This window comes from Staurois parvus, unplaced genomic scaffold (assembly GCF_062004578.1).
Source record: "Staurois parvus isolate SC_StPar_1 unplaced genomic scaffold, SC_StPar_1.0 ptg000463l, whole genome shotgun sequence".
Classification (NCBI taxonomy): Eukaryota; Metazoa; Chordata; class Amphibia; order Anura; family Ranidae; genus Staurois; species Staurois parvus.
This window is the reverse complement of record NW_028318259.1, coordinates 2,441,256-2,465,348: the sequence shown is the minus strand read 5'-3', so window position 1 is coordinate 2,465,348 and position 24,093 is coordinate 2,441,256. Positions and strand designations below refer to the sequence as shown.

Genomic DNA, 24,093 nt, shown 5'->3' with positions numbered 1-24,093 from the left:
TACTCTGATAATGATCACACCTCTCTGTATAATAATACCGAGTATACTCCGATAATGATCACACCTCTCTGTATACTAATACCGAGTATACTCCGATAATGATCACACCTCTCTGTATAATAATACCGAGTATACTCCGATGATGATCGCACCTCTCTGTATAATAATACCGAGTATACTCCGATAATGATCACACCTCTCTGTATAATAATACCGAGTATACTCCGATAATGATCACACCGCTCTGTATAATAATACCGTGTATACTCCGATAATGATCACACCGCTCTGTATAATAATACCGTGTATACTCCGATAATGATCACACCCCACCGTATGTTCTGTATGATGGTCAGGGGTCAGGCTCGGAGAGCAGGACATGTATACACGCAGGTCACCATAGCGGATGATCCAGGCTCACCCAAGCCGTGGGGGTCTAAGCACTAACCAGGATTCACCAGAGCTCCTGAGGGTGGTGATGGGTTTTGCTGCGTGTTTGTTCCAGGTCCTCAGGATCGCCCCTCCAGGAAGTGAGCAGGCCGGGGTCCAGTAGTTGATGAAAAGTTAGGGATCAAACAGAAGTATCGTCAGTAACAAGCCAAAGGTTGGTAACAAGTGGCTGCAGGTTGGGATGAAGCTGAAGCGTAGTTGAGGAACAAGCATGCGGTGGGTACCGAGTGTTCGCAGAGATACAGACGCCGGCAGGAGTGACAAGAGCGAGATGTTGGCTGCAGAGAGCACAATAATCTGGCAAACAGGAAATGTATAGACCTGGCTTAAATCAGGAAGTTCATGGGAGGAGCAATGGGTTCAAGGTTCAAGAGAAACCAAGTTCAGGATCATTCAAGGAATTGTTCAGTGAGCATTAAAGCATCCCAGATGGCTCAGCACAAAAAAGTCATTGCCAGACCCATCAGAGGTCGCAGGTTCAAACCCAGGTCCTGACCGTATGCACTCCTGTCCCCTGCACTCTGTATGTTATGCACTCCTGTCCCCTGCACTCTGTGTGTTATGCACTCCTGTCCCCTGCACTCTGTGTGTTATGCATTCCTGTCCCCTTTACTTTAACCTACCACCAAAAAACAACCCAAAATAAATTCTCCAGCTTTTGACGATCGCAGCGATACCATATATGTGTATGTTATTTGTTGTTTGTACCCGTAGTACAGCCCAGAAACAATAGTGCGCAATTTGTTTTTGTCTTTTTTTTTTTTTTTGTACCTAAAACACACTGACATTGAAACCAACTGACACTGATACCAATTTTTTTTAATCCTGACCTTTGACCTTGACCCAAACACTAACCCTGGCACTGAACTAGATCAAACCTTGATCTAGGTATTTTTCTTTTTTTTTATTTTATTTTTTAATATTTATTTATCTTTTTTTTTCAAACATTTTTTTTTCTCTCTATGCCAGGAGTTAGGGAGATACAATGTATAATAGGATGTATATAATGATACAATGTATAATGGGATGTATATAAGGATACAATGTATCCCTCTCCTCCATTCATAGAGAGAGAAAAAAACAAGGGGGCCGGGCTGTACAGTGACTGATCACTGTGCTAGCCAATCAGATCTTTAGAACGGGACACGGGGCTCTCAGTCACACCGTGGTCTCTGTGCAGGTACGCAAATATGCGGCCCCACGGAAAAAAGCCCAGTTCCGTGAGGCGGCATATTTGTGTGATGTCGGCGTCAAGGGGTTAAAATTACTTTTATACATGTTAAAAAAAATCTGAAGAATATATTTTAAAAATATATATTTTTTAAAAATTTTTTTTTTAAATATATTCTTCAGATTTTTTTTTAACATATAAAAAAAGTCATTGTGTAGTGTAAAAAATGACAGGAGGCAGTCTTTGACAAGTCCGTTATTAAAAATAAAAATTAAAAAAATGTCCCCCGAAGTAGATCCAATGTCAATCATACCACCGCCGACCAAAAAAAAGCGCACTCTCGACACTGGCTCCTGCCAGCTGACAGCCGCGCCGTGATGACAGTTCTTAAATAGGGTGATGACATCACCCCTTGTGACTTCATCGTGTCCTGTGATTGGCCAAAGGATTGCACCTGCAATGCTTTGGCCAATCACAATGCACTGTTAGGGCGCAGCGCATTCTGGGGTGCGGCGGGCGAACAGCCAGCTGAACACCTCTATCGTTTGTGTGTTCACTGAACACACAACCGGTCCATGTATGAGTCCAGTTTATGTTGGACTCAAACATGCAGCCCATCAGTAATAGTGAGTATACGCCGATAATGATCACCTGTATTGATCACACTGCACTGTATAATTATGTATACAGTATATATATATATCAGGGGCGGACTGACCATTTGGAAACTCGGGCACTGCCCGAGGGCCCGGGGTCAGTAGGGGGCCCCATGAGATGCACCTGGTACCTTTTTCATAGGCTTTTTTGAATTCGGGCAAGGATACAGGGGCCCTATGATCCCCTATTGCCCAGGGGCCCATGAGTTGTCAGTCCATCCCTGATATATATATATACAGGCGTACCTCAGTTTACGAATTGAATGCGTTCTCCAAGGGCGTTTTGTATTACGAAAAATTCATAAACTGAAACGCGGTTTCCCATAGGAATGCATTGAAAACCAATGAATCCGTTCCGGAGTTCAGAAAAAAGTAAAAAAAAGTCCTATCTGTTCAAAAATCTTTATAAAGTGCACTTTAAAGGCATAAATACTGTACAGGGACATGATTAAAAATTAATTTGTAAATGCATTGAAAACCAATTAATCCATTCCGGAGGTCAGAAAAAAAGTAAAAAAAAGTTTCATCTGTTCAAAACTCTCCTAGATTGTAAGCTCCAAGGATCAGGGTCCTCCTATCCCTCTTGTATTGAACTGTATTGTTGCTGTATTGTCTCCCGTTATATTGTAAAGCGCTGAGCAAACTGTTGGCGCTATATAAATCCTGTATAATAATAATAATATATAAATCCTGTATAATAATAATAATAATATATAAATCCTGTATAATAATAATATATAAATCCTGTATAATAATAATAATATATAAATCCTGTATAATAATAATAATAATAATATATAAATCCTGTATAATAATAATAATATATAAATCCTGTATAATAATAATATATAAATCCTGTATAATAATAATAATAATAATATATAAATCCTGTATAATAATAATAATAATTATAAAGTGCACTTTAAAGGCATAAATACTGTACAGGGACATGATTAAAAACAAATTCGTAAATGCATTGAAAACCAATTAATCCGTTCCGGAGGTCAATAAAAAGTAAAAAAAAGTCTTATCTGTTCAAAACTCTTTATAAAGTGCACTTTAAAGGCATAAATACTGTACAGGGACATGATTAAAAACAAATTCATAAATGCATTGAAAACCAATTAATCCATTCCAGAGGTCAGAAAAAAGTAAAAAAAAGTCTTATCTGTTCAAAACTCTTTATAAAGTGCACTTTAAAGGCATAAATACTGTACAGGGACATGATTAAAAACAAATTCGTACATGCATTGAAAACCAATAATGATCACCTGTATTGATCACACCGCACTGTGTAATAATATATACAGTATATATATATATACAGGCGTACCTCAGTTTACGAATTGAATGCGTTCTCCGGGACGTTTCCTATTGCGAAAAATTCATAAACTGAAACACGGTTTCCTATAGGAATGCATTGAAAACCAATGAATCCGTTCCGGTGGTCAGGAAAAAGTAAAAAAAAATCCTATCTGTTCAAAAATCTTTATAAAGTGCACTTTAAAGGCATAAATACTGTACAGGGATATGATTAAAAATTAATTTGTAAATGCATTGAAAACCAATTAATCCGTTCTGGAGGTCAGAAAAAAAGTAAAAAAAAGTTTTATCTGTTCAAAACTCTTTTTATAAAGTGCACTTTAAAGGCTTAAATACTGTACAGGAACATGATTAAAAAAAATTCGTAAATGCATTGAAAACCAATTAATCCATTCCGGAGGTCAGAAAAAAGTCAAAAAAAGTCTTTTACCTGTTCAATACTCTGTAAAAAGTGCACTGTAAAGGCACAGGGCCGGCGCTATAAACCTCCCAGGCGCAATGCATCCTGGGGAATAATCAATAGAGAAGATGGAGCTTTCAGGGTGCATAGACATAAATACCACACATTAAAAGTTAAATAATTTTTATTTCGTATTTTGGTAAAAAAAACACAAGAAAGGAAAAAATACAAAAACATAAAAACAATTTCAATTCTAAGAATACCAACTGAGATTCAAACTTGGTTAGGTAAATGTAGTACACTCCCTACATGTTTCGTCCTCACGAGCTTCTTCCGGGAATTGTTTGAGGAAATTTCTACCGCAGTCTAAAAGTATATCAAAGGAAAACTGTTCAATTACCAAACAACTTTAATATATCTAATACAAGGTAATTAATCAAATATATATACATGCATCCTGGGGAAACTTCGTATTGCGAAAAAATTTCGTAAACCGAGGCATTATTTTCAATGGATTTTCATTGGTAAACTGAAAATTACGTAAACCGAGGTCCGCCTGTATATATATATAAAACGTTCTTTTCTAACAATCTATTTCATTGACTTTAACTTTTATATTTTTCAGCCACGTCGGATGGTACGCTGGAGGGACTGGAGAATCTCAGTGGGGGTGTCTGTAAGACCAAAGGAATGAAGGTCACTTTAAAGGTTGGCCAGAGTAAGTATTGAACAGCTGGCATCTCCAGGCAATAAGCTGAGGCTGGGAAAGCCATTGTACTGTATGGGGAGGGTGAGGGATTAAAGAGGGACCGACTTAAAGGGATGGCGACACACTATAGATAATAGGAGGCAGCACTTTAGTTGACAGGTATCCAGAGATAGCGGGAGGGAGAAGCGACGGGAGATAATGGAGAAAATTATTTTCCCTGGCTTTTTGATTACTGCACTTTGTTGGTGTGCATTGTAAGCGGTAATCTCAGAATGTATTCTTTCCTTGCATAGTCATCCGTCTGCGGTGGGTGGAAGCCGGTCCATGGAGGAATAATGGCTCTGCACTCTGAAGCTATGCCCTAGCTTTTAAGTAAATGTCAGGCCAAAAAAGATATATTTATTTATTTCAGGTACTTATATAGTGCCGTCAATTTACGCAGCACTTTACATATATATTGTACATTCACATCAGTCCCTAACCCTCAAGGGGTGTACAATCTAAGGTCCCTAACTCACATTCATACATATTCAAACAGGATCCAATTCATCTACCAGCATGTCTTTGGAGTGTGGGAGGAAACCGGTGTACCCGAAGGAAACCCACGCAGGCACAGGGAGAACATGCAAACTCCAGGCAGGTGGTGCCGTGGTCGGGATTCAAACCAGCAACCCTAGTACTGCCAGGCGGAAGTGCTAACCATTTAGCCACTGTACTGTATATATACAGTACATGTCTGCAAACACATTTTTTATACCTTTAAAGAGACCTTTAAAGAGACAAAAAGAGATGCCCCTGGTATCTTTTTCATAGGCTTTTTTGAGTTTGGGCAAGGACACAGGGGCCCTATGATCCCCTATTGCCCGGGGGCCCCATGCGTTGTCAGTCCGCCCCTGAACCTAACACAAACCTGACCCTAAATCTTGAACTGGAGCCCAAAACCTACCCATAAAGTTTAACCTAACCACTAAACCTGACCTTCAACTTTACCTGCTTCCTAATCCCAACCCACGCGATGGACTTCAAAAACACAACCAAAAAGTGTAATCTAACCTCCGAATCTCACCTCATATAACCTTGAGCTATAGATACCCTGAAGACCAGGGGCAGACTGACCATTTGGAAACTCGGGCACTGCCTGAGGGCCCGGGGTCAGTAGGGGGCCCCATGAGATGCCCCTGGTACCTTTTTCATAGGCTTTTTTGAGTTTGGACAAGGACACAGGTGCCCCATGATCCCCTATTGCCCGGGGGCCCCATGAGTTGAAGACTATCCTTTAATCTAAGTTGGACCCCAAAAACCTAACTCTAAAATCTTAACCCTTAACTTTGACCAAGTCTTCAACCTGATCTTTAATGATCCGGGCAAAATTGTTAATTTCCCATGCAGTGGGGCTGTGCCAGCACTGAATGGGTAAAATTCTAGTTTTTATGTCTTGGGGCTCAGAAAGCAAAGATTTACTTACCTAATCCTTCGATCCTCCAAGCGCAAGACTAGTCCCTGCGGCTGCTGCCCCCCCCCACTGCACACTAGCGGTCTTGTGAATAGGCTGTTCCTGACATCATCACACGCATAGACCGGCTCCGGACCTGAGGATGGCAGGAACAGTCCACCTCTGGGCATGGGGGAGTACCATTTTCCTGTGGATCGGAGAATGGGGTAAGTATAGCTTTTCCCTAAACCCCTGAACAAAACTAGAACTTAACCCATTCAGTGCGAGCACAACCCCACTGCATGGGAAAATAAAAGTTTTGACCTAAGTTCTGCTTTACTCTAAAGGTACCTTGAAATCTTACCCTTAATAAGAGTTGTACCCTAAAATGTAACCCTTAAACCTAACCTAACTCAAACCTGACCCTAAATCTTGACCTAATTCCTAAACACCACCTTTACTCTAAAGAAGCCACTAAACCTAAACATTAGTGTGAGTTGGACCCAAAAAAACCCCTAACCCTAAAATCTAAACTAACTCCTAAACCTGACCTTGAGTTAACTCTTAATCCAGAGTCTCAATCCAAAGATTCCACAAAAACTAACATTTTCCTTGACCAGAAGCTCACAAATGATTCTTCATCTAAAGATAACTTTCAAACCTAAACCTACGAGCTGGACTCCAAAACCTATTCCTAACTCTAACCTAACCCCTAAACCTGACCTTTATCCTTGAGTTACCTCGGTGTAGAGTTATTCCCCCTGAGGTCATCACAGAGGACAAGGGGGCGCTCTTTACGTCTGGAGGAAAAGAAATTTAATCTCCAAACACGGAAAGGTTTCTTCACAGTAAGAGCTGTGAGAATGTGGAACAGACTCCCTCAAGAGTTGGTTGTGGCCAGCTCAGTGGATTGCTGTAGGAAAGTCCTGGATTGTTTCTTGGATACACAGAATATAACTGGATATAACATTTATAGGTAAAGTTGATCCAGGGAATATCCGATTGCCTCTCGGGGGATCAGGAAGGAATTTTTTCACCTGCAGGAGCAAATTGGATCATGATTTGCTGGGTTTTTTGCCATCCTCTGGATCAACTGTGGGTGTAGAATTTAACATTTTTTTTTTATGGTTGAACTGGATGAACTTTTGTCTTTTTTCAGCCAGACTAACTATGTAACTCTTAATCCAGAGTCTTATTCCAAAGATTCCATAAAAACTAACGTTTAGTGTGTATTTAACCACTTTCCGTCCGGCCCATGTATATAAATGGCCGGACGATGGCAGTGCAGGGTTGGGTGGCCATTTATAAATGGCCTTCCCGCCCCCTGCTTGTGTGCGCTCCCTGGGAGCACGCAGCACTGCGATCCGGTGCCTGCTGTGTCCTCCGGGCACAGTGGAACACCGATCGTCGTACGGGACCTCTGTGCGAGATTCCGGTCATGTGATCATTGATTGGCCAATCAGTGATCACATGCAGAGTAGTAAACAAGATGTCACTTCTGACATCATTGCTTACTACCAGAGGCGGACTGACAACTCATGGGGCCCCTGGGCAATAGGGGATCATGGGGTCCCAGTGTCCTTGTCCAAACTCAAAAAAGCCTATGAAAAAGGTACCAGGGGCATCTCATGGGGCCCCCTACTGACCTCGAGTTTCCAAATGGTCAGTCCGCCCCTGCTTACTATGTGTGAAATCTGTGAATGATCACAGAGGTCACATGGTACAAGGCTATTCACAACAACCTTGTACCATGTGACAAGCTGTGACCAATCACAGCTCACACAGTATTTCTCAATGACTGCAAGAATGCAGCCAGAGAGAAGGAGAAATGATTGCTTTTACAGCCTTTATGGGTGTAAAAGCAATTGGTGTAAAAAACAAAAAAAAAAAAATCTTCATCCCCCTGCACACATACTGGTAGGGTGACAGTATGTAAAAAAAAAAATAAACAATGTAAAAAAATAAAATAAAAATGTAAAAAAAAAAGTATAATTTTTGGTTATAAACTAATTTGAGTTATTTTTTTTTTTTTACTAAAAAGATAACGGAATACATTTTGGCCAAGATTTATGAAGAAAGATTATATATTTGCAAAATTTTATAAGAAAAACACTTCTTTTCAAAATTTTTGGACTTTTTCATTTCTATAGCAAAAAAAATTTAAATCCCAGTGGTGAATAAATACCACCAAAATAAAGCTTTATCTGTCTCAAAACAATGCTAAAAAATTCATATGGGTACAGTGTTGCATGACCGCGCAATTGTCATTCAAAATGTGATAGCGCTGAAAGCTGAAAATTGGCCTGGACAGGAAGGGGGGGAAAGTGTCTGGACTGGAAGGGGGGGAGAGTGTCCGGACTGGAAGGGGGGGAAAGTGTCCGGACTGGAAGGGGGGGAAAGTGTCTGGACTGGAAGGGGGGGAAAGTGTCTGGACTGGAAGGGGGGGAAAGTGTCCGGACTGGAAGGGGGTGAAAGTGTCCGGACTGGAAGGGGGGGAAAGTGTCCGGACTGGAAGTGGTTAACTGTATAAATTAACCCTGCAACCTAAACCCTAGCCTTGCTCCAAACCTTGAACCCGACACTTACTCTAAGTTCCAGGCAGGGGCGGACTGACAACTCATGGGGCCCCCCGGGCAATAGGGGATCATGGGGCCCCTGTGTCCTTGTCCAAACTAAAAAAAGCCTATGAAAAAGGTACCAGGGGCATCTCGTGGGGCCCCCTACTGACCCCCGGGCCCTCGGGCAGTGCCCGAGTTTCCAAATGTTCAGTCCGCTCCTGGTTCCAGGTATGGATGTTACAGCATAGTTACATTGGTACAGCTTGGACCAATGTAAGTATGTATATGAAAAATCAGCAATTGGAATGCGCTAAAATATATCAAAATTAATATCACAAATATGTGTATAAAAGTCCCAACATTCTAAATACAAAAAACTTTTCAGTGAAAATAATCCATAAATTTCGTGCATATAAGTGTATAGAAGAAATGTCCAACACCCCAAAACAAAAAATTTTCTTCTTTAAACATGTAATTCCACCGTGCTTTATCCACCACCAAATGAATGGAATAAACTCACCAGAGCTCAATGCTGATTAGATTATAAATCAGCACAAGCGCATTTGCTCTGGGAGCGATGAGTAAGTAGATCATGAAGCAGCACTCTATAGTATAGACACTTCCAGATAGCAGGAACAATACTCTGCAGTGATATTGAGGTATAGCCAAGACTCCTTATAAAACGATCATCCTCCAAATGTATAGTAACATCACTCAAAAATAAAGAAAAGGCATGATGGTGCAGCAAGTAAGAACCATTAAAACTTTTATTTCAATCGCATCCTACTCACAAAATAAAGTGTCCACCTGACACTGGTATAGCAAACGATCAGATATACGGGATGGACGAGCCCCGTTCACCGCGGACACCTCGCCGACAGCTCCAGGGAACGTCCTGACGTCATCCAATAAGCTCCGCCCTACGCGTTTCGCCACTGTGACGTCCTCACGGAGCGCTCCGTGAGGACGTCAGAGTGACGAAACGCGTAGGGCGGAGCTTATTGGATGACGTCAGGACGTTCCCTGGAGCTGTCGGCGAGGTGTCCGCGGTGAACGGGGCTCGTCCATCCCGTATATCTGATCGTTTGCTATACCAGTGTCAGGTGGACACTTTATTTTGTGAGTAGGATGCGATTGAAATAAAAGTTTTAATGGTTCTTACTTGCTGCACCATCATGCCTTTTCTTTATTTTTGAGTGATGTTACTATACATTTGGAGGATGATCGTTTTATAAGGAGTCTTGGCTATACCTCAATATCACTGCAGAGTATTGTTCCTGCTATCTGGAAGTGTCTATACTATAGAGTGCTGCTTCATGATCTACTTATTCATCGCTCCCAGAGCAAACGCGCTTGTGCTGATTTATAATCTAATCAGCATTGAGCTCTGGTGAGTTTATTCCATTCATTTGGTGGTGGATAAAGCACGGTGGAATTACATGTTTAAAGAAGAAAATTTTTTGTTTTGGGGTGTTGGACATTTCTTCTATACACTTATATGCACGAAATTTATGGATTATTTTCACTGAAAAGTTTTTTGTATTTAGAATGTTGGGACTTTTATACACATATTTGTGATATTAATTTTGATATATTTTAGCGCATTCCAATTGCTGATTTTTTATATTTTACCAATATTTTGGGTTAAAGGTTTGCTGCTGGAGAGGATTGATACTGTTGATTGGCGCTTTCTTTTTTTGTTTTCCTAAGTATGTATATGCCATGCCTTTGGGATCCCTGTGGAATCTGGAAACCACGGTAGTAGTCACAGCTACTACAGTGATCACTGCCATCTTCCGGGTTTCATGCCCAAGCTGCTGCCCTGCTGCATAGTGAACACATGAGTTCTCTCGCTTGTCATGGGCGCTATTCACAGAACGTCTTGCATTTTTTGCAATGAATGCATGGCGTTCTCTGATTGGATGAGGGGGAGAGGCGGTGCGGTGATGTCATGCTCTCCACCTCATCCAATCAGAGAATGCTTTGCATTTATTGAGGAAAATGCTAGGCGTGGCAGCCAGGACTTGTAGGCTGCTACAGATACGTGCACCTCTAGGGCAGCTTTATTTATTCCTTACATGTATCACCAGAACTGGTGTCCCCATTAGAAAATGTCCCCTCAATTCCTGTTCTGGTGACACATTTTGGGTTTTTCCCTCACTTTCTGCCCTAGTCACCTGGACAAATAGACAGAGTAAATCTCCCTAGAAAGTAATAAACACACAACAGAGGTTCTAATTTTCCCCTAACTCCAAAACCTAAAGTAAGTTTGGCTTTAGATTTACTTTTGGGCCCCCCCCGTGTGTGTGTAGATGACGGCATGTACACAGCTTTGCCATTGGCTTTCATGGTGCGGTGTGTGGATTGGCTGAAAAAATTGGTCTGCTTGTTTTAAGACACCAACACGCATTAACCACTTGCCCTCTGCCCTATAGCAGAAGTACTGTTACAGGGCGGCACGGCTGCACAAAATCACATCTATATATGTGATTTGCATTGCCAGGTAGGGGGCACACATGCCGCTATTGGCTGCTGGGGATGTCAATCACTGGGTCCCGGCTGGGGATTCCCAGTGATCGCTGGCAGGGCTGAGAGGGGAGAGATCTGTGTGTAAACAACACAGATCTCTCTCCTGTCAGCATGGACATGCTGCTTTGTATCTCTCTGCACAGCAGCATGTCTCCCGAGTAAAACAGCACACAGAAAAACCCACACACACAGCACACAGGTAACCCTTTGATCGCCCCACATGCTAACCCCTTTCTGTCCAGTGTCTTTAGTACAGTGCAGGGGCGGACTGACCATTCAGGCACTCGGGTACTGCCCGAGGGCCCGGGGTCAGTGGGGGGCCCCATGAGATGCCCCTGGTACCTTTCATAGGCTTTTCTGTGTGTGGTTTGAGTGTGGGCGAGGACACAGAGGCCTATGATCCCCTATTGCCCGGGGGCTCCATGAGCTGTCAGTCTGCCCCTACTACAGTGTCAGTGCTATATCGCCAAATATTTGAAATGCTACAATTTTGGCCATATTCAATATATTTAAAAATATATTTCAATAAATATATATACATCTATACATATACATATATATATATACTGCATGTTGAAATGCGTTTTTATTACAAAATTTATGAAAAATATTTTTAAAAATACATTTAAAATATACCGTATGTCTTTAAAAATACAAATCTACATTTTTAGAATGCATTTACAAATATATGTAAAAATATATGTTAACCCCTTCACGCCTCAGGGTAAAACAAATCTAAATGCCTAAGCACAATTTTACAACTTTGACACGTGTCAGTATAACCGTCATTGGCCATATTCAATATATTTAAAAATATATTTCAATCAATATCTATCTATCTATCTATATATATATATATATATATATATATGGAGAGAGAGAGAGAGAGAGAGAGAGAGAGAGAGAGACACTGCATGTTGAAATGTGTTTTTATTCCAACATATATGAGAAATATTTTTAAAAATACATTTTAAAATATACTGTATGTCTTTAAAAAAACAAAATCTACATTTTTGGAATGCATTTACAAGTACAGTATATGTAAAAATATATGTTAAAATGACTTTTATATGTTAAAAAAACCTGAAGAATATATTAAAAAAATATATATATTTTTAAAAATATCTATTTTTTAAATATATCCTTCAGATTTTTTTTAACATATAAAAAAGTCATTTTAACATATATTTGTAAATGCATTCCAAAAATATAGATTTGTATGTTTAAAGACATACAGTATATTTGAAATGTATTTTTAAAAATATTTTTCATATATTTTGTAATAAAAACGCATTTCAACATGCAGTGTATATATATATATATATATATATATATATATATATATATATATTTATTTATTGAAATATATTTTTAAATATATTGAATATGCCCAAAATTGTAGCATATCAAATATTTGGCAATATATTTGGTAAGAATATTTTTTAAAATATATTTTTCTTCCATATGTGCAATAAAGGCATTGCTGGCCTTAAAGCCAAACTTCCAATATATATATATATTGAAATACATTTAATATGGCCAAAATTGTAGCATTTCTAATATATGGCAATATATTTAGGAAGAATATTTTTAAATATATTTCAAATATATTTTTCTTCCATGTGGGTGTTGCCTTCTCATATAACCACCTATATCTCCTTTACGGCTGTTGCTAACCCATCTCTATAAACTCCTCCCCCTCGCAGGTCAGGATGGAGGGACTCACCCACGGAGGCCTTCACTTAGAGATAAAGATTCAAGTCTTTCTCCATCTGCACCAAACCCGGACTCCCCTAATTTCGCAGGTACGTTTAAGAGGGTGTATAGTAGACGTATGCGGTTCATTTTGTTACGCATGTTTAGTTATTCAGATGTCTCCAAATTTATGAATTACAATAGTAACGAATCTGAAATTACTAAATGAAATTCGGCCGAAATTCAGATTTGAATCCGTTACAAAAAGAATAGAAGAGAACATAAAAAATAGATTAGAATAGAACAGACAGTAAAAGAACAGAATAGAAAAGATTAGAATAGAAAAATAAGTAGAATAGAATACATTAGAATAGAAAAACAAAAAAAAGAATAGAATAAATATAGCTAAAAAAACCCAAATAGAATGAAATAAAAATAGCAAAAAACCCCAATAGAATAGAATAAAATAAAAGAATGTAATTGTCTTCAGAAATTCATATTTCAATTAGAATACATTCACATAGATTAGAATAGAAAAAAAATACAAAATAAGACAATAGACAGAAAACAATAGAATAGAAAAAACAATAGAATAGAATAAAATACAGTAGAAAATATATAACCATCTTTTAGAAATTGAATTTAAAATAATTTAGATTTCGAATAGAATGAATTGGAATTCAAATAGCATAGAATAGAAAAGAATCAAATCAGAATAGAATGGAATAGAAAAACAATAGAATAAAATTCAATAGAATAGAATAAAATAATATAGAAAAAATATAACTATCTTCTGAAATTCAAATTTCAATTAGAATACATTCAAATAGATTAGAATAGAAAAGAATAGAAAATAATAAATAAAAAAAAATAAAAGAATAGAATAGAAAACAATAGAATAGAAAAAAAACAATAAAATAGAATAGAATAAAATAGATTAGATAAAAATATAACCATCTTCCAAAATTAGAAATTTCAAATAAATCAAATTTCAAATGAATAAATTAGAATTCGAACGCCAATTCGAATTCGGTCGACTTGAATTTGAATAGAACAGAATCGAATTCGTAAACTAAAAGAATCAAATTCCAAAAGTGAATTAAATGAGTTTAACAAAACAAAATTGAAAAATTATTTTTTTTTCATTCTGCACATGTCTAGCGTATAGCGACTTTTGATGTTACTAGTCCTGGAGTTGTTAAAAGTATTTTTTTTAAGTCAGGGAAATATTAATTATTGCCTATAAATATGTATATTTGCACATGCAGCCTGCTAGAGGCAGATAGGTTGGTTTTCCACATTTTATTAATGTGCTGTGAACAGCCTGTGTCATTTTATATCCTGCTATTCAGAAATATTCAAGCAGCAAATGGGCAACTGAACATTTGGAAACTCGGGCACTGCCCGAGGGCCCGGGGTCAGTAGGGGGCCCCATGAGATGCCCCTGGTACCTTTTTCATAGGCTTTTTTTTAGTTTGGGCAAGGACACATGAGCAACAAATTGTGGGGGATGAGCGGATGGAGAATATAAAGTACAGTTGTCAGGTGGGGGGTGGGAAAGGCTTCTCTGAAGAGACAGGGTTTTCAGGAAACACCTAAAAGTGGACCAGAGTGGGAGACAGCCGAACAGATTGGGATAGGGAGTTCCAGAGGATGGGAGAATTGTATTGATTTGTATTGCAACTGTTCTGTCTCCCGTTATATTGTAAAGTGTTGTGCAAACTGGTGGCCTTAGAGCAGAACTCCATGTCAATTTTTTTTTCCCCCTGCAGTGCGGGAATTTTGGGAAGAGCTATATTTACCCTGTCCTCAGATCCTCCGGAAAACCACGCTCCCCCATTAGGGGTGTATTTGCTACAAGGCTAACAAGGCACTTGCCTAGGGCAGCATTTTTTTAGGGGGGCAGCAACTCCCACAGGAAAAAGGGGTGGAAGAAGGGACACGCGTACCATGGGAACCACGTGGGATCTGAGAGGGGCTGCTTGATGGTGTATGCAGAGCCTGGCTCTCGTTCCCGGGAATGTCTGGAGGTGTGAAGATGAGTGTCTTTCTTTCTGTCGCTGGGGGGGCGTAGAGGAAGGATTTCCCCACTGGGAGGGGTGTTGGTCAATGTCAGGCTCTCTCCGCAGGAAGGGGAAGAGGGGTAGGTGTTGGCCCATTTCCGTGGAGGCAGACGATTTTTATGTTGCCTAGGGCAGCACAAAACCTAAATACACCACTGTCCCCCACATCCAGTGGTGGACTGTTCCTGTTTAGGGGCATGATGACATCAGGAACAGTCCATTCACAAGACTAGTGTGCAGGGGGGCAGAAGCCGCGGGGACCAGATCAGCGTATTCGGTAAGTATATCTTCACTGTTATCACCCCTAGACAAAAACGAGCAGTTGGACCATGCCGTGCAGGCACAGCTCCACTGCGCGATTCGGTCCATTCACAAGATCGCTAGCGTGCAGAGGAGCAGAAGTGGCAGGGACCAGTCTTGCGCCCCGAGGATCTGCGGATTTCATAAGTATATCTTCCCTGTTATCACCCCTAGACAAAAATGAGCAGTTAGCCCATGCCCTGTGGGCACAGCCACACTGCATGGTTCAAAAATGTTTTTGCCCGGATTTCTGCTTTAAATAAATCTTCTATAATAATAATAATACATGAGCAGTGATGGGCAACTGTTACTATACAGGGGCAACAAACAGGCAATCATCATAAAACATGGGTAGCAAATGGGAAACTGTTACTATAGATGGGCAACAACATGTTTACATGATTCAGTCCATTCACAAGATCGCTAGCGTGTAGAGGAGCAGAAGTGGCGGGGACCGGTATTGCGCTCCGAGGATCTGCCAATTCTCCCCTCAAGACCAAGTCTATGTCAGCCAGTTGGCAGTTGAGCTAGTGGAAACTTCTGAGAGTCCAGAGCCCCAGTATTCAGAATGAATTGCCAGAGTCCAGGCAGGCCAAATCTGGAGAGTTCCAAGCTAGGATGACTGGAAACATTGCAAAAAATTGTTAAAAAAATGGCAAAGTCACCACTACCATAAATTTTTGTTTCCACCCCCATCCTCCTAGACCAGGGGCGGACTGACAACTCATGGGGCCCCCGGGCAATAGGGGATCATGGGGCCCCTGTGTCCTCACCCACACTCAAAAAAGCCTATGAAAAAGGTACCAGGGGCATCTCATGGGGCCCCCTACTGACCCCGGGCCCTCGGGCAGTGCCCGAGTTTCCAAATGGTCAGTCTGCCCCTGTCCTAGACCAAGTCTATGTCAGCCAATTAGCAGTTGAGCTGGTGGAAACTCCCAACAGCCCAGAGCCCCAGTATTCAAAATGAAAAGCCGGAGTCAAGTGGGGCCAGATCTGGAGAGTTCCAAGCTATGGTGAATGCAAACATTAGAAAACAATTGTGTAAGAAGGGTAAAGCCACCACTACCAAACCCCCCCCCCGACCAAATCTACGAGAGCCGGTTGGCAGTTGAGCTTGAGCCCCAGTATTCAGAAAGAATAACCAGGCAGGCCAAGTCTAGAGAGTTCAATGCTGGATAAATTGCAAAACATTGTTTAAAAGAAATGGTACAGTCACCACTACCATAAATTCTTGTTTCCACTGACACCCCCCACCCCCCTCCTAGACCAAGTCTATATCAGCCAATAAGCAGCTGAGCTAGTGGAAAACTCCCAACCGCCCCGAGCCCCGGTATTCAAAATGAAAAGCAAGAGTCAAGCCAGGCCAAATCTGGAGAGTTCCAAGCTATGGTGACTGGAAACAATTCAAAAAAAAATTTTTTTAAATGGTAAAGTCACCACTACCATAAATTCTTGCCGCCCCCAGACCAAGTTTATATTGGCCCATTGGCAACTGAGCTGGTGGAAAACTCCCGACAGCCCAGAGCCGTAGTATTCAAAATGAAAAGCCAGAATCAAGCCAGGCCAGTTCCAAGCTATGGTGACTGGAAACATTGCAAAAGTTTTCTTTTTTGAATGGTAAAGTCACCACTACTATAAATTCTTGCCCCCCCCCAGACCAAATTCACATTAGCCAACTGGCAACTGAGCTGGCGGAAACTCCCAACAGCCCAGAGCCCCGGTATTCAAAATGAAAAGCCAGAGTCAAGCCAGGCCAAATCTGGAGAGTTCCAAGCTATGGTGACTGGAAACATTAGAAAAAAATTATGTTAAAAGGTTGAAGTCACCAATACCATAAATTCCTGTCCCCAACCCTAAGACCATGTCTACGTTTCCTTCTCACAAGAGCAGGCCTTAAACACGATACTTCCAAAACACCTTGAAAATGTCCACACCAAAACACACCAAATGGTGACTGGAAACATTAGAAAAAATTTATGTTAAAAGGTTGAAGTCACCAATACCATAAATTCTCCCCCCCAAGACCAAGTCTGTGTCAGCCAGTTGGAAGCTGAACTGGAGGAAACTCCTAAGAGCCCAGAGCGTAGCTGGGCCAAATCTGATGAGGTCCAAACTATGGTCACTGGAAACATTGAGAAACATTATGTAAAAAGAGGACGTCACCACTACCATAAATTCTCCCTCCTCTCCCCCCAAGACCAAGTCTGTGTCAGCCAGTTGGAAGCTAAACTGGAGGAAACTCCTAAGAGCCTAGAGCCCAGAGCGTAGCTGGGCCAAATCTGATGAGTTCCAAACTATGGTCACTGGAAACATTGCAAAAATTATATAAAAAGAGGACATCACCACTACCATAAATTCTCCCACCTCCCCCCCAAGACCAAGTCTGTGTCAGCCAGTTGGAAGCTGAACTGGAGGAAACTCCTAAGAGCCGAGAGCGTAGCTGGGCCAAATCTGATGAGGTCCAAACTATGGTCACTGGAAACATTGAAAAAAATGATGTAAAAAGAGGACGTCACCACTACCATAAATTCCTGTCCCCAACCCTAAGACCACGTCTACGTTTCCTTCTCACAAGAGCAGGCCTTAAACATGACACTTCCAAAATACCTTGAAAATGTCCACACCAAAACACACCAAATGGTGACTGGAAACATTAGAAAAAATTTATGTTAAAAGGTTGAAGTCATCAATACCATAAATTGTCCCTCCTCCCCCCCAAGACCAAGTCTGTGTCAGCCAGTTGGAAGCTAAACTGGAGAAAACTTCTAAGAGCCTAGAGCCCAGAGCGTAGCTGGGTCAAATCTGATGAGGTCCAAACTATGGTCACTGGAAACATTGAAAAAAATTATGTAAAAAGAGGACGTCACCACTACCATAAATTTTCCCTCCCCCCCCCCCCCCCCAGACCAAGTCTGTGTCAGCCAGTTGGAAGCTAAACTGGAGAAAAGTCCTAAGAGCCTAGAGCCCAGAGCGTAGCTGGGCCAAAACTGATGAGGTCCAAACTATGGTCACTGGAAACATTGCAAAAATAATGTAAAAAGAGGACATCACCACTACCATAAATTCTCCCACCTCCCCCCCAAGACCAAGTCTGTGTCAGCCAGTTGGAAGCTAAACTGGAGAAAACTTCTAAGAGCCTAGAGCCCAGAGCGTAGCTGGGCCAAATTTGATGAGGTCCAAACTATGGTCACTGGAAACATTGCAAAAATGATGTAAAAAGTGGACATCACCACTACCATAAATTCTCCCACCTCCCCCCCCAAGACCAAGTCTGTATTCAGCCAGTTGGAAGCTAAACTGGAGAAAACTCCTAAGAGCCTAGAGCCCAGAGCGTAGCTGGGCCAAATCTGATGAGGTCCAAACTATGGTCACTGGAAACATTGAAAAAAATGATGTAAAAAGAGGACGTCACCACTACCATAAATTTTCCCTCCCCCCCCCCCCAGACCAAGTCTGTGTCAGCCAGTTGGAAGCTGAACTGGAGGAAACTCCTAAGAGCCTAGAGCCCAGAGCAAAGCTGGGCCAAATCTGATGAGTTCCAAACTATGGTCACTGGAAACATTGCAAAAATTATGTAAAAAGAGGACGTCACCACTACCATAAATTCTCCCTCCTCCCCCCCCCCCCCCAAGACCAAGTCTGTGTCAGCCAGTTGGAAGCTAAACTGGAGAAAACTCCTAAGAGCCTAGAGCCCAGAGCGTAGCTGGGCCAAAACTGATGAGGTCCAAACTATGGTCACTGGAAACATTGAAAAAAATGATGTAAAAAGAGGACGTCACCACTACCATAAATTCCTGTCCCCAACCCTAAGACCGCGTCTACGTTTCCTTCTCACAAGAGCAGGCCTTAAACACGACACTTCCAAAATACCTTGAAAATGTCCACACCAAAACAGCCAAGGTGATGTAGTAGTCCATGATGGCGGTGCATTATAGATCAGATGATACGTCATCTTTCTTTCTTCAAGTCTTCCAGCTGCCACAGAATGGCAGTTGTAAAAAAAATGGACACATATAAGTGCAGAACACGTCTGTTTATTGTACACAAGGGTCCTACAGCTGGACAACAGGAAGGATGCTGTACTGCAGTTAATTGCGGGCAGGGGAGGGTTAACAGACACTGCAGATGAATACGGGGTGGAAATAAGTGGGGTGATGGTGGCACAGCGGCTTTCTATAGCACTGTACTGGGAGTCACTGAGCTGTCACTATGAAAGATCTCCTTTAATAAACTCAGCAATTTGGACAGAAGGGAGACAGCGGGGATGAGAGAGGAGAAATGAGACAACATATTACGTCTGGAAGCTCTAGGACAGCTCGGCCCCTCCGCCCCGTCCTCCCGCCACCCTCGGCATCTTGCTGATTTAATGCGTTCCGCTAGTTAAAGTGCAGATTCGATCTTTTTAATTAGACTTAATTAAAGCTGTTTATTTAAATCCGGCTGATATGCCCTGGAGGCAAGTGAGAGAGAGGCGAGTACAATATATGAGCACCGCAGGGGTTCTGTGACCACACACATGATGGAAGGTGGAGACCGGTGTCACCCTGCAGGAGGAGGGACAGAGTCATAGCTCCCTTCTATCGGTGTCACCCTACAGAAGGAGGGACTGATTCATAGTCCTCTTCCATTGGTGTCACCCTGCAGGAGGAGGGACAGAGTCATAGACCCCTTCTGCCTGTATCACCCTGCAGGAGGAAGACAGGCTCATATAGCCCCCTTTTGTCTGTATCACCCTGCAGGAGGAGGACAGACTCATAGACCCCTTCTGTCTGTGTCACCCTGCAGGAGGAGGACAGACTCATAGCCCCTTCTGTCTGTATCACCCTGCAGGAGGAGCACAGACTCATAGATCCCTTCTGTATTTGTTATCTGCAAGGTGTGCTTTTGTTCCCTAACACCAACATGAGACATAGGACATAGGCTGGAACAAGGGATGGGCAGGAGGTGCAGATGCCCTGGGCGCATTGGTGGTATTGGGCAGGGGGGGAAGTTGTGGGGGAAGATATGGCACCACCTCGCCACACGCTTCAGATCAGTGGCTGGCAACCAGCAGGCCGCAGCTTTATATATGCTCTAACAGATACTGCTGTCATGCCATGCTCCAACATTGCCATGGTCCACCCCATCTGCTCAAGGAAAACCACACCATGCATGTGCAACTACCTTCTAGCTGCTAGGAAGCAAGCACTGGGACACATATTTTCAGTGCCAACTGTGGGTACCTGGAGCAAGTGGGCAGAGAATTGGGGCAGCGAGGCAACCCATCCTACATCATGCATTAACAGCACAGGGAATTCAGTTCTGCATCCTTGCCTTTGCCACCACACATACATGTTCTTGTACTGAATTTGACATGCAACTTATATATGTTCAACTCTATGCCATAGCGAACAGTTTAATTCCTACAATGTTTTTCTTCTTGTTGTAGGAGACACATCTGGCAATGCCACCAAGACAGGAGAAAACGGCCCCCTTCCTAATTCCCACGTTCCTCTAGTGGCTGGGGCAGCAGGAGGCGCTGTCCTGCTCCTGTTGGTGTTCGGCGTGGTTGGATGGGCCTGCCACAGACGCCGGCAAGCCAAGCACAGTGACACGCGGCATCCTCCCCTATCACTGGGCTCCATTACCTCCCCTAAAAGAGGAGGGGGTAACAACAATGGGCACGAGCCCAGCGACATCATCATGCCACTGAGGCCTTCAGAAGGTGGCGCCTTCTGTCCCCACTACGAGAAGGTCAGCGGTGACTATGGACACCCGGTGTACATTGTACAGGACATGGCTAGCCAGAGCCCCGCCAATATCTATTACAAAGTATGAAAGTCCCACCATCTGCGACTTCTTCTCCTAGTTTATTTTTCCTTTAATTTTTTTTTGTTCTTTCTTTTTTCTTTTTTTTTTTTTTGACGGAGGCTGGGGGCTCAGAGTAGGAGGGACGGAGGACATATTCGAAAGTGATAGTTGCCTGGCCAAGCCCCCTTTGTGTGTGCACTTCACGTCCGCATGCCTTCTTTCGTACTCCCCGAGATGCGGTCGGAGACAACGAAGGGCATAGAGCGGATAGACTCGGGCTGCTCCAGACTGTTGCCACCAGTGCGGACCCTGAACACAAACCATTGCACTTGACCAGCGAACAGCATCACTGATCGAGAAGGACATGCCAAAAGTTGCCAAAAAACAAAAATGGTTGAACTGCTGCCAATGACGCAAGCATGTTATGGTGGCTATGAAGGTTTTAATAGATTAAAAGAGCTTGGGTTTTAGGGTGGATGCTTGCTGGTTGTTGAATCACCCTAGCTTGTGATATTTGCTCCTCATGGTGGTCACCAAGGGTCTAACTCTTGCTGTTGGTTTTGCCATTGTTCTGCCAAAGCCAGATCTTGGCAGCTAAACCAAAAGAGAATAATTTCCACCAGCATCCATCTTTTTCCTTAAAACCAGTTTCGAGTGGATCTAGCCTTTAATCCTGAGACAGGGACCAAAGGCAGCAAAGCTGCCCCCACGAACTGCATTGTGCTCCAGTCAACGGCGCCTCATGCGGCACAGACGAAGGAACAAAAACGTTAGCTGCCATGGAGACAAAATGGCTGCCACTCTGATTTGTGTGGTGTATGTGTGTGTGTGTGTAATTTTTTTTTTCTTTTTAATTCTCTTTTTTTTTTTTTAATCTCCAGCCCAAAGCCTTAAACAATAGCCTATACCATCTCTGCCCCCTTTCCCCTACTGATGTTTGCACAAAAGTCAAGTCATGTTCTTTGAATTAACGACTTCAAACCGAGATTTACCCCTCCTTGACAGACAACATTTGATGTATTCGTCCCTTCTGCCTTGTGAAAATAGGCAAAGGAGCGCCCCGCTGGTTACGCTTCTCATTCTGAACCGCCGTCGTTGTTGTCCTGTGTCACCGTTACCCACCGTGAGTCCTTTTTTTGTCCTCTTTTTTTTTTTTTCCCCCCACCGTGAGCGAAATCCCAAGTAAAATAGCCAGGTTGTATAAGGAGATGAGAAAACAAGAACCCCACGCAGAGAGATTGGGCCCCGACGGTGTGCGCGCTGGGACATGTTAAAATATGGCACCTCGGCTGGGGGCACGGGAGAGAAGAACAGGGGTGGTGGGGGGGATGAAGAGGCAGAGAAAACGGAGCGTAATTAAGCTAGGCCTCGTTGCCATGGAGACAGATTGGGACTACTCTCTCCCTTAGCGTCTCTCTCCCCCCCCCCCTTTTTTTTTTTCTCGTGTCTGCCTCTCTCTCTCTCGCTCCGCTATGGCATTAAAGTGTCGGTCGCCAGGGAGACAGAGAACGAAAATGAGCGATAAAAAAAAAAAAAACCAAGGGGGGAGATTTAGTTTTTTTTTCTTTTTTTTTTTTTTACGGCTCAACATTAGAAAGATATTTGAAGATGTCAGCTGAACAAGTAAATACACTTGATAAAAGATGGGCCGTGCCGGGTAGGGGGGCCCATTTTTCGACTTGACGACGGTCTCCAACCCCACCGGTCCCAGATGAAATCACAAGTCTGTGAAAAAAAAAAAGAAGCGGGTTTTCATCTCCCACGCCAACCTGAGCCGCGCCGGCTATTGTTAAAAATATATTAAAGAAAATGTTACATTTGCTCAATAAAGCTTCTTTTGTTTGCGCTCTCATGAACTATTGTGATAGGAAGTGACAGGTCTCCCTCGGATTTCGGTGTCTCGGCGTGGTTCTTGCTGCAGGGGGGGGGGGGATAAGAGGGACAGGCTCGGGCTTAAAGCCCTTTTCATTAAAGCCAGTTTTAGATAGGGAATAATCTATTTGATGTAGCCTTCGCCCCTCGATGTATGGGGCCTAATCTCTTGTGCCATTTATAGAATTGCGTTTTTTTTTTAGATTGCTCTTTTCTTTTATTTGTAACGCTGGGTGGAGGGAGGCCAGAAACGGTGGGATCTTTTGCAAACATCAAGCGTGTTTGATAAGATTGGACAGGTAACGGTTGTCCCGGAAAAATCTATATGTAGCATGTTTGTGAACTTTGCCTTTGATTATTACCAGCACTTGCAAAGGGCACACGCAAAGACGGCGTTAGGGCTAATGTCTTCATGTAAAGTGCGCCAGATGTTTACTCCTGCACTCAAACGCCATTACGACGTATGTTATAGATATGAGAAAAATGTACCAAACCCCAGGTTTTCCAGTTGTGCCAATTCAGATGATGCCGAAGGTCATTAAATGTGAAATGGGTTTTCCTAAATGCAAAGGAGAATTAGAACGCAACCAACAAATTGATTATTGGAAATTTTATAAATGCACCTTTTACGTGTGAGCAGGAGCTTGTGAACGAAATGAGCATTTTAGCAAACCTAGATCGCTAATAAATGTTGGCTTGGTGGTCTTGTTGGTGTTGTGTTCATGGATGAGATGATGTCCCCCTCTATCATTTATGGTGAGGTTCTGTCCCATCCAAAGCTGTGTAAGTCAATCCACAAATAGAATAAATCTGGTGAATTATGTTGACCCCACCTATTTTTTTATTACCTAATAACCATTTTTCAATTAATTTCAACGCTTGGGAAAAGAGTGAGTATTTTAGCAAGCCTAGATATCTAATATATATGGGCCCGGTGGTCTTGTTGGTGTTGTGTTGAAGAATGAGTTGATGTCCCCTTTCATCATTTATGATGAGGTTCTGCCCCATTCAAAGCCAATCCAAAATTAGAGCAAATCTGGTGAATTAGGTTGATCTTACCTATTTTTTTTACCCAATAGCAAATTTTCAATTCATTTCAACCTTTGGAAAAAGAATGAGTATTTTAGCAAGCCTAGATATCTAAT

General features: G+C 42.2%; 1 protein-coding gene across 1 annotated transcript; it reads left to right on the top strand.

The window, feature by feature from the left end:
* Positions 1-4,625: 4,625 nt before the first annotated feature.
* Positions 4,626-23,775, top strand: LOC149452819 (ephrin-B3-like; the record flags this gene model as incomplete). Its single annotated transcript, XM_089688975.1, has 3 exons — positions 4,626-4,718; positions 12,935-13,033; positions 20,715-23,775. Coding segments are annotated over 3 exons (581 nt in total), but the record flags the coding sequence as incomplete, so codon positions are not given.
* Between the last annotated feature and the right edge of the window lie 318 nt (positions 23,776-24,093).